The sequence below is a fragment of the Oryctolagus cuniculus genome, chromosome 1 (genome assembly GCF_964237555.1).
Source record: "Oryctolagus cuniculus chromosome 1, mOryCun1.1, whole genome shotgun sequence".
NCBI lineage: Eukaryota > Metazoa > Chordata > Mammalia > Lagomorpha > Leporidae > Oryctolagus > Oryctolagus cuniculus.
In genome coordinates this window covers 78,025,239-78,035,878 of record NC_091432.1, presented here as the reverse complement: position 1 = coordinate 78,035,878, position 10,640 = coordinate 78,025,239, and the positions used below count along the sequence as shown (strand labels likewise).

At 47.4% G+C, this 10,640-nt stretch overlaps 1 protein-coding gene across 2 annotated transcripts; it reads left to right on the top strand.

Annotated features, from left to right (window-relative positions):
* The first annotated feature begins 226 nt into the window (after positions 1 to 226).
* Positions 227 to 9,277, top strand: FZD4 (frizzled class receptor 4). Of its 2 annotated transcripts, none has more exons than XM_002708648.5 (2): positions 227 to 841; positions 2,947 to 9,277. In XM_002708648.5, exons 1-2 carry the CDS (start codon positions 557 to 559, stop codon positions 4,273 to 4,275), a joined length of 1,614 nt encoding a protein of 537 aa, XP_002708694.2. In that variant the 5' UTR covers positions 227 to 556; the 3' UTR covers positions 4,276 to 9,277. The 2 variants fall into 2 exon arrangements, with proteins under 2 accessions (XP_002708694.2, XP_069932600.1); XM_070076499.1 differs by lacking the exon at positions 227 to 841 and adding an exon at positions 1,053 to 1,403.
* Positions 9,278 to 10,640: the final 1,363 nt, after the last annotated feature.

Here is a 10,640-nt window from a genome sequence, read left to right as displayed (position 1 = left end):
GCGCCCGGGTCAGGGTGGGAGGAAAGCTAGCGCCGGGAAGCGGGGCGGGGCGCTCGGGGAGGGAGGGCCGGAGGAGGGGGCCGGCGGGCGGGGGCCTGACCCTTCCAGCGGGAGAGCGGCCCCGCCCGCGGCCACGCCCCTCGCCGCCCAGGGCGCCGGGCCATTGGAGAGGTGCGTTGTCCGTCCCGCGCCGCCACCGCCCAGCGAACCTCCAGCGCCGCCGAGGGCTGGGGCGGTGAGAGCGGCGCGGCGCTGGTGCTGGCGGGCTTCGCCGAGACTCCGGGTGGACGCGGCCGGCGCCGGCTTGTGGGCTCGCCGCCTGCAGCCATGACCCTCGCAGTCCGCTCCTCGGCTGCGGCCCGGGCCGTCTAATATCCCACACAGGCGCGCGCAGCTGTTGGAGAGCCGGCCGCCCTTCCCTCGTCGCCCTTGGCGCCTTATCGCACTCCCTGTCCCGGAGCTGGGAGCAGCGCGGGCAAGCCGGCGCCCCCGTGCAAACTGGGGGTGTCTGCTGGAGCCGCCCCCGCCGCCGCCGCTGCTGCCCCGGGCTCTGGCCATGGCCTGGCGGGGCGCAGGGCCGAGCGCCCCGGGGGCGCCCGGGGGCGCCGGACTCCGTCTAGGGCTGCTGCTGCAGTTGCTCCTGCTCCTGGGGCCGGCGCGGGGTTTCGGAGACGAGGAGGAGCGGCGCTGCGACCCCATCCGCATTTCCATGTGCCAGAACCTTGGCTACAACGTGACCAAGATGCCCAACCTGGTGGGGCACGAGCTGCAGACGGACGCCGAACTGCAGCTGACAACTTTCACGCCGCTCATCCAGTACGGCTGTTCCAGCCAGCTGCAGGTGGGCACCCCACCCCCACTCCTGGCGGGACCCCTTGGGCAGGGACGGCCCCCAAAATCACTTCGTGGAGCCCTTGCCAGCTGCGGCCCCTTGCCCCCTTCCTTCCCTGGCCCGAGGGGTGCAGCTCTCCTGGAAAAGTGATTTCCATCCCCACCCCCACTTTTCTGTCCCTTCTCTGAGACTGGAAGCCAAAAAGTTGTGTAAGTCATCTGGCCTGTGAAAAGAACCCTCTCTTACACCCCACCCTTCCGTTCTTCTCCCCTGCCCACCCATGTCTGGCCAAGCCCCTAACCCCAGTGGAGCTAAGGATTATCTTTGCCAAGGATTCCAGCCGCCGCTGCTCGGTGGGCGAGTCCCCAGCAGGGCCGCCAGCTGCTGCTAACTAAGACTTGGAAGGAGAGATAGGAGACTGGATCTTCTCCCCTCCCGTCCCTCACCGACGGCCTGTCTCCCCCATGTTTTGGGGGGTGGGTTGTTCAGTGAAACACTACCGCGCGGTCTTCTGTGAAACCCCTTCCTCCCGCCCTCCCACGCGGTGCCGGAGGTCACGCAGGAAGGAACGGTAGGGTTGGCTTGAGTTCTTATTCTCCGGGTTGGAGGCAGGTTTCGTGCTTGGAGGGAAAGTAAAAGTTATAGAAAAGCAGTTTCTATGTTGGAAGAATTTTTTTTGGCAGTCATTAAAAATCTTAAAGCTTATGTAATGATCAAGAAAATGTTCATCTTACAATAGTAATTGTAGGAAGAATTTGCATATACAAGGTGATTATAATCTTGCAAAAACAAACACTAAAATAACATCCAATTCCTGGTGGGGAGGGGCCCGGGGAGACAGCAAGATAAATTTTAGAAGTGTTAACATTGGTTGTGTTTTGGTTGGTGAGGCTGAGTGATTTTTAGAAATTTAGAACAGAGAGCCATTGCGGGGGTTGGGGTGGGGGGGTGTTAGTTGCCCAGGCTAGAAATCTGTGGTTCTGGCTGTAACTTCTGAGAGATAAGAAACAGACATGCAGCTTACTTACCAGGTGCCTGCTTTTACATAGGTCATTTTAAAAGTTGGGTTGTGGTTTTGGAAAGATGGGGTTGGGATTAGACCTGTTGCTGGTGAAATGTCCCTTTGGAAGTTTCAGGACTTTAGAATTGGGTTATAAAAGCTTAAAAAATGATCCTCTAGCTCTCAGTTTGGAAACAGGACATATCCTGACATCAGTGGCAATTTTGTTGGAGAAACACTTTTGCAGGGATATATATTTTTAATTACATGTATCCTGGGGAAGCAGCCAAGCTGTTTTGAAGGACAGGATTGGATCCCTTTACATGCTGGAAAATAGTTACTTGTAATTCTAGACTTCATAGACAACATCTGTAAGGAGCCAAGCAGACTGTTTATCAATGCTGGAGGAATTGAGGACAGCAACTGGACTCTCCCCTGCTGGTAGTGCAGTTTCAGGGACTTAACATTTATATTTTCCTATTGTGCTTCATTATTATTCATTGAGGAAACCTGGCCAAATAAACCCCTGGTGACCAGAGACCTCAGTCTGCATCTCATCCTTGAGCCTAACAGTGTCTCAATGGGGACTTTTCCTATCTCATTGTGAGACTGATTAAAAGAATAATTTTAAGGGATAAAGGAAAGAAAAGGGAATGTTAATGGAATTTGTGTATGTGTGTTTTTTTTCACATTTATTTTTATGGCGATAAAGAAATGGAGATTAAAAAGATACCACCCGATCACCTAAAGCACTGGGCCATTGGATTAGCCTCTTCAGCTCTTTCAAATAGAATCTGAAAAGGGAGGGAGATTGAAAGTCAGTTTTTAAAGGTTTATTTCTTTAAGTGTTATGCAAAAAGGGATTATGTAATTCTCCTCATTTATTTATTTATGTTCCTTTGGAAAGGATTATTAGAGCCCAACTGAGAAACCTGTGTAAGTGCTGGATTATGAGGTGCCCTTGTTTGAGGTCAGAGCAAACAGACAGTCTCCCTGTAGGCTGGTTCCAAAGTAGATATGTACATTGCCTGGAAGCACTCGGCTCAGCTCTGTACAGGCATTTGGTCAGACTTCCAAGTCATTGTTTTCTTTGTTCATTTCATGACTTTTCCAGTTCTTCCTTTGTTCGGTTTATGTGCCAATGTGCACAGAGAAGATCAACATCCCCATCGGCCCGTGCGGCGGCATGTGTCTTTCAGTCAAGAGACGCTGTGAGCCCGTCCTGAAGGAATTTGGATTTGCCTGGCCGGAGAGCCTGAACTGCAGTAAATTCCCACCACAGAACGACCACAACCACATGTGCATGGAAGGGCCAGGTGATGAAGAGGTGCCCTTACCACACAAAACCCCCGTGCAGCCTGGGGAAGAGTGTCACTCCGTGGGAAGCAATTCAGATCAGTACATCTGGGTGAAAAGGAGCCTGAACTGCGTCCTCAAGTGTGGCTATGACGCCGGCTTGTACAGCCGCTCGGCCAAGGAGTTCACCGACATCTGGATGGCCGTGTGGGCCAGCCTGTGCTTCATCTCCACTGCCTTCACGGTGCTGACCTTCCTCATCGACTCGTCCAGGTTTTCCTACCCTGAGCGCCCCATCATATTTCTCAGTATGTGCTATAATATTTATAGCATTGCTTATATTGTCAGGCTGACTGTAGGCCGGGAAAGGATATCCTGCGATTTTGAAGAGGCAGCAGAACCCGTTCTCATCCAAGAAGGACTTAAGAACACAGGATGTGCAATAATTTTCTTGCTGATGTACTTTTTTGGAATGGCCAGCTCCATCTGGTGGGTTATTCTGACACTCACTTGGTTTTTGGCAGCTGGACTCAAATGGGGTCATGAAGCCATTGAAATGCACAGCTCTTATTTCCATATTGCAGCCTGGGCTATTCCTGCAGTGAAAACCATTGTCATCTTGATTATGAGACTGGTGGATGCGGATGAGCTGACGGGCCTGTGCTATGTTGGGAACCAAAACCTCGATGCCCTCACTGGCTTCGTGGTGGCTCCCCTCTTCACTTACTTGGTGATCGGGACCTTGTTCATTGCAGCAGGTTTGGTGGCTTTGTTCAAGATTCGGTCAAATCTTCAAAAGGATGGGACAAAGACAGACAAGTTAGAAAGGCTGATGGTCAAGATTGGGGTCTTCTCAGTACTGTATACGGTTCCTGCAACCTGTGTAATTGCCTGTTATTTCTATGAAATTTCTAACTGGGCGCTCTTCCGGTATTCTGCAGATGATTCCAATATGGCGGTAGAGATGTTGAAAATTTTTATGTCTTTGCTGGTGGGCATCACTTCGGGCATGTGGATTTGGTCTGCCAAAACTCTTCACACGTGGCAGAGGTGCTCCAACAGATTGGTGAATTCTGGGAAGGTAAAGAGAGAGAAGAGAGGGAATGGTTGGGTGAAACCTGGGAAAGGCAATGAAACTGTGGTTTAAGGCCAGCCAGCCTCCACGCTTTCCTCATTTGGAATGGGGGAATGCCAGCGTTTCAGTGGTGATGCTACTAAAAGTTTTATGCAGTGAATCCAGCAACATTTAAGCCCCCCCCCCCCCCATCTACCGTCTCTACCGACCACGCCACCAACATAAAACCAGTCATTTTGCTGCAGACTTTGGAATGATCCAAAATGGAAAAGCCAGTTAGAGGCTTTCAAAGCTGTGAAAAATCAGAATGTTGATCACTTTAGCAGGTCACAGCTCGGAGTGTGGAGGTCCTGCCTAGATTCCAGGAAGTCCAGGGCAATGCTGTTTTCCCCTACAGGGTGGGATTTGAGCTGTGAGTTGGTAACTTGCAGGGAGACAGATTAATTTCTTTTAACCCTTTTAAATTTTAAATACTAACTGGGTCTTTCAGATAGCAAAGTGATCTATAAACACTGGAAAGGCTGGGTTCAGAGAAGTGTTATAAGAGTTTTATAGTTTGGCTGATCTAACATAAACATCTTCTGTGGTGCACTGTCTGCTGTTTGGAACTTGGTGGATTGCACTCCCAAGAGGTGGTGTCAAAATCTTTCAGTGCCTTTGTCATAAAACAGAATTGTTTGAACAAACAACAGTCCTGTATTAACACACATGAGGTATCCACAGGATTTTTCTTCTCTCTCTTCCTCTCTTAAATTTCACCGTCTCTGTTCTAGGCTGCTGCTGTTTTCTTCGTTGTACACTAATGACTCAAAAAAGGTATTTTTATAGGAATTTTTGCACTGCAGCATGCCTAATGAAGGGAAGGGAAGGGTGATTCACTTTCTGACAATCACTTAATTCAGAGGAAAATGAGATTTTACTAAGTTGACTTACCTTACCGACCCTGGAGACCTATTGCATTGAGCAATGGGGACTTAATATATTTTACTTTGTGTGATTGCATCTATGCAGACGCCAGTCTGGAAGAGCTGAAATGTTAAGTTTCTTGGCAACTTTGCATTCACACAGATTAACTGTGTAATTTGTGTGTGTCAATTACAATTAAAAGCACATTCTTGGACCATGACATAGTATACTCAACTGACTTTAAAACTATGGTCAACTTGCATTCTCAGAATGATAGTGCCTTGTTTCCTTTAGCGTAAGAATGTTATCAGAGCCTGGTCTACTTACCACAATGGAGTCTTATTCAGTTTTGTAAAGAGAGCTAAGGACAGCTAATCCAACTACTTGGTGCATAATTGTTTCCTAGTAATTGGCAAAGGCTCCTTATAAGATTTCATTGGAGGCAGTGTGGCCTGCAGTATTTATATGGTGCTTAATGAATCTCCAGAATGCCAGCCAGGAGCTTGATTGGTTAGCAGGGAATAAAGTGTAGACCATATGAAATGAACTGCAAACTCTAACAGCACAGGTCTTAATTGCCTTTTGCAAAGGTATCCAAAGCTTTTAAAATTTATGCTTTACCGTTCCTCACAAGGGGGTACCCCCCAGCAGCCTCTCAAAAGTTGCACTTCTTTTAAAATTGTAACTGGCCTTTCTCTCTTAACCAGCCTTAGGCTTTCTAATCACCAAATCTCTGGGACAAATTGTTGACATTGTCACAGGTTGCTCTCCTTGTAACTTATACCTGTCTTTGCTTTAGCAACTGTTCTGCAATGACTCATTATTTATTAATTCCTGCCTTTATTTTTTTTTTCAAATAGGTAAGAAAGCTTTTTTTTTTTTAAATCACACTTCTTTATGGAGAAACATTTCCAGGGACTCAAAATTCCCAAATCTGGAAATAAACGTGTCTTTCTTTTTTCTTTTTTGGTTTGAATGTTATGCCCATGGTTTGACATTTTCCTTCCTTCTTTCTTCTGTGTTTGTGTGGTTCCTGAATCAACATGCATATATGGTTCATTGAGTGTTTTGGAAGGGAGACTCTTGGGGCTTTGAAGACAGAACTAAGTGGGTCAGATGGTCCTGGTGCTCCATGGCAGCCTGAGTACCTTGACTGGACTCAGCATCAAGGCCCTGGAGCATGAGAACGGGTCTCCAAAAGAACCAGTTTCACTTCATCGGGGCCTGCGTTGCTTACGAAATGTAAAATGTGCTGTCTTCCAACATTTCCCATAGCTATGCAGGGCTCTAAGCATGCACCCAGGGGCGGAGCCTGCCCTTACTCACGCTCTACTCTGGTGTTTTGGGAGTTGCTCCAGGAAGGGAAGGGACTGGCCTTGCAGTTGGACTATAAGAGTTTGTAATGCTTCAGTAACTGTGTGACCAAGGCAGTACCTAGCAGAGGGCTGGGCATGGAGTAGGTGCTCAATATTTGTCAATGATTAAATCATAATAATAACAATGAAAGAGCACTTGAGTCTTACTTACCTGAGCTAGTACTAACCAGAGCTAGTGCTCTGACAACTTTTGGGGCTTGCCATGTCTGTCCCGCAAACCTCTTGCCTTCTCAGGAGAAGATGTATTTGCTCAGAAGGGGCTGTTGGTACAGACTGGATCATATCAGCTTTAGCAATGCCACGGGGTTATAGGACTTTCTGTTCACATTCCAGACAATGGAGAGTGTTTGGTTTCAGGAAAGGAACTTGTGTCTGAGGAATCAGTTGCCAATGACCTTCAAGCGACTCCATCACCTCTTAGAATTTTTTTTTTAAGTGAAGCATCAGCAGCACGTGTATGGAGTGCCAGCTGTGTGTAAAGCCCCATGAAGGGATGTTATGAGAGATAAACCCTGTTCTTCTAGCTGGTCTAGGGTAGGTAATACCTGAGTCTGCTGAACTTTGCTGTTGGTTTTGTGATGGGGCAGAGCTTCCTCAAATTCCCGTCTGTTTCATTGCCTCCATTTCATGAACCTCTTCCCAGGTTTCTGTCTTTAAGACATTTCTCACACCTTCCCAGAATGCCTTCAAATCAATTACAGGAGTTTTTACAGAATGCACACGGTCTGTTTCGTGACAATCTCTGGAGAAATTCCCTAGGAAGATGATGAGAACAGACTGTAAGGACACAAGCGCCTGCATCTTCTGCCTCTTTGGGGACAAGGCAGTTCAGGGCTTGGGATGTTCCATGCGACTTGTGTTAAGTGTATTGGAGGACAGACAGCATCTTGCTAGAGAAAAGGCGAGGGTGGTTTTTCTGAAATCTAGGTAAGTAGTACGATTGAAGCTTTCTATAAAAATCCCTTAGCCCCCAGAGATTTTTATGAACCAGGGCCCGAGGGCATCTCTGTCCAACTTTCTTTCTGGCAGGCTCTCTGCTCCTGCTTCCTAAAGGCCAACCTCAGGGCAGAGGAACAAGAGGCAGGGTGGAACTGGCCAGAACCATCTGGTTGAGCGACTTGGTTGATTCATATCCTTTTTCCTTTATGGAGGCCCATTTCCTGATCTCTGAGACTGCCTCTGAGCTGGCAGCTTGCTCAGAGGCCTGAAATCGGAGAAGCAGTGACACTTTTTACTTCCTTGAGACACTCAGACTTGACTTTCCTGCGTCACTTACCTGTACTGCCCAAACCCAGAATCTGGGGAGCTTCTGCCTTCTATTCTGAATTGTGATTCTATCCAGCACCTTCCACTCTGCCCTCCCAGGTCACCCTCAGCTCCTGCTCATGGCATTCAGTGCTCCTTGTGTTGGGACCCAGGCTGGGGCTTCAGGACATAGTGATGAATCTGGCAACCTCAGCCCAGGAGGTACAGATTTGGTGTAAGGGATTTCAGTAGGACAGTGCAGCCTTTGGCTCTGGTGAGGTAGCCAGAGCAGCAGTTAGGAAAGGGAGTCCTAGAGCACAGACTCTGGAAGGAACCTCTTCATCTCTGCCTACCCTGAACATCATTCTCTGATGGGGGGCCTTGGAGAGGGTTGTTATTCCAGCTAATCATGTGGAGTCACTGGACTCTTGACAATTAATTGTGTTCCTTTGTTATATTTGGGTTCAGAGTCCCTGTCTGAGTTTGCATTATATTTGGCAAAGGACCTGGGTTATCATTTTGTACTCCAGGGCTAGGTCACAGATCTTGGAAACTCCTCAGAGTATTTTGCTCCTATCAAGGATCAGATTCTAGAGCTTTCACTAATGGATTTAGTTTCACTGTAGCTGGATAGATCTCTGTTGCTGCCTGTTGCCATGTGCATGTGCAGTAATGGCACACTTAGCAACATCAGGAGCGAGGTGACTTGTGGATCCCCCTGACTGGCCTCTTCCCCTTGGTAAGCCCAGTTGCCCTGATAGTAGCCTGTTTCTGTTCCAGATTTGCCTTTTCTGTCTTCTTTGCATCAGCAAGTCCCCAGTACTCACCCAGGTGATTTGTAGAGGACCTGTTTGCATCTTATATGAGCCATGTCCTTAAAGCGTTTGTATCTCCTTGATCTCCTGCAATATTCAGTACATGACCACCGTCATCCCAGAAGGCTTCTGAAAAGAGGGGCAGGAGCAGCCCTGCCCGCACGAAAGTCAGTCCAGCTTCTCCCCCAGGTGGGGAAAGTTTCCAAATCGTGCGCATCGGCTCAGGCCCTGCCTGCCCTGGGGGCTTTGGGAGAAGTTAGCTGCTTTCTGGGTCTCTCGCAGTGGGGTATGCTGGTGGGTCTGAATCTTTTCTACCTCACAGGGATGTTGTGAGGCTTTGGAAGGTTAGAGGGTGAAGGCCCCTTGAGCTCTTCGTAAGGCAGGTGGAGTAAATATCTGCGAAGATGAAACGTGACACACCCTGCTCTGGGCATAGTCACGGTGGTTGCTTTTGGCCTTTTCTTGGATCGTCCGCCATGCCACAGCGCCAGGAACCTGGAGGCCAACCTGGGGGACTTTCAGGTGTTTGGCATAGAGGTACCAGGCAAACTCCTGCTACACGTGCCCTGAATGAATTGCTGAACCGTAAAGGAAATGGGCCCTGCTTTTTAGGATGTACAAAAGTATGTCTGCATTGATGTCTGTACTGTAAATTTCTAATTTATCACTGTACAAAAAACGACTTTGCTATTTAATTTTTGTATTAAAGGAAAATAAAGTTTTGTTTATTAACCAGTGTGTGATTTGGCATATTCCTGAAGGTGTGTGATAGCCCCTGGAAGGTGTACATACTCTGCAGAGAGAAGTAGAGGTTCCAGTTAGCAGGGCAGATGGAGAACAGATTTCTGAGAGCTGCTTTGTTTCTTTTCTGCTGGTCCTTTTTCCCGTTTGGGATTTCTCCTGGGTCAGCTAATCCCCACAAACCAAGGTCAACAGAATTTATCACTACTGTGGTCATCAGTAACACTCAAGTAACTCATGGTCACGGGGTGCCTGGGACATGACTGTGTTTCTCAAGCTGTTATCCTGATGATCTCTTTTTGGCATTTTCAATATGGATGGCCATCTTTACCTTGCAAGTCCCCTTGACTTAATATGGGTGACCTAAAAAATGTTTTCCATTACTGTTAGAGTTTCAGACCTCTTAAAAAGGGAAATGGGAGCTTTTTTTTTTTTTAACATCAGTTTTTTTTTTTTTTTTTCTGGCTACACAATAATTCTTCTGTGTAATAGACATGAGACTATATCACATCAGTCAGGAAAATGTCTTTTTAGCTCATTTTATAAGTTGGGTGGTCTGTATCTCCATATTCAGAAAAATCGGACAAAGCAAATTCAAAGCAATTATCAGGACACTATCATGGGAGCCAATAATACTATGGACCACACAGACAGAGGGAACGAGCAACTGCCATTGGAGACGTCTGGATATTCCAGATGAGGTCAGCCCTCTTGGTTTGCTACCCTTTAACTTCGTTTAAATACCACCCTCTTTGGGGATGAGTGAAAAGCCCAGTGAACAAGGATCTGCAATACTCCTCTTCTTATCTGGAGATTGCTATTGTACTTTTATCTCAAATCCTAAATGAAGAGAGGCATATAATTTAAATTCTCTTCCCTGTAAGACAGGCTGTGTTTCTCATTCTATTACCTACTCATTAAGTAGTTATGAAGTTAAGGAAAAGTCAGCACAATCTGGAATGAATTCATAATAATCCCTTGCACTTGTAGGAACACTTTCCCAATAGAAAATGCTTTCATTTGTATGATTTTATTTTATTCTCCTGGCATTTCTGAAGTAGGGTAAGCATTGTCTTGCTTTAGAGAGAGAAACCAAGACTTAGAGAGGGCAAGGGGACCCCCAACGAGGAGGTAGTAGGTTGGGCAACCAGGTCTTATGCCTAGCTCAGTGCTTTTTTTTTTTTTTTTAATGTTTGTTTATTTTCATTTACTTGAAAGGGGGACGGGATGAAAGTGGACAGGGGAGAGATTTTCCATCCATTGGTTTACTTCTCAAATGCCGTTAGCATCCAGGGCTGGGCCAGGCCCAAAACTAGGAGCCTGGAACTCCATCTGAATCTTTTCCGTGGGTGGC

What these genes read in the sequence shown, in the direction of transcription:
- FZD4 (XM_002708648.5), top strand. Translation starts at nt 557, where the DNA reads ATGGCCTGGCGGGGCGCAGGGCCGAGCGCCCCGGGGGCGCCCGGGGGC. An exon ending in GCTGTTCCAGCCAGCTGCAG is followed by an intron (nt 842 to 2,946) that starts GTGGGCACCCCA and finishes TGACTTTTCCAG; the next exon opens with TTCTTCCTTTGTTCGGTTTA.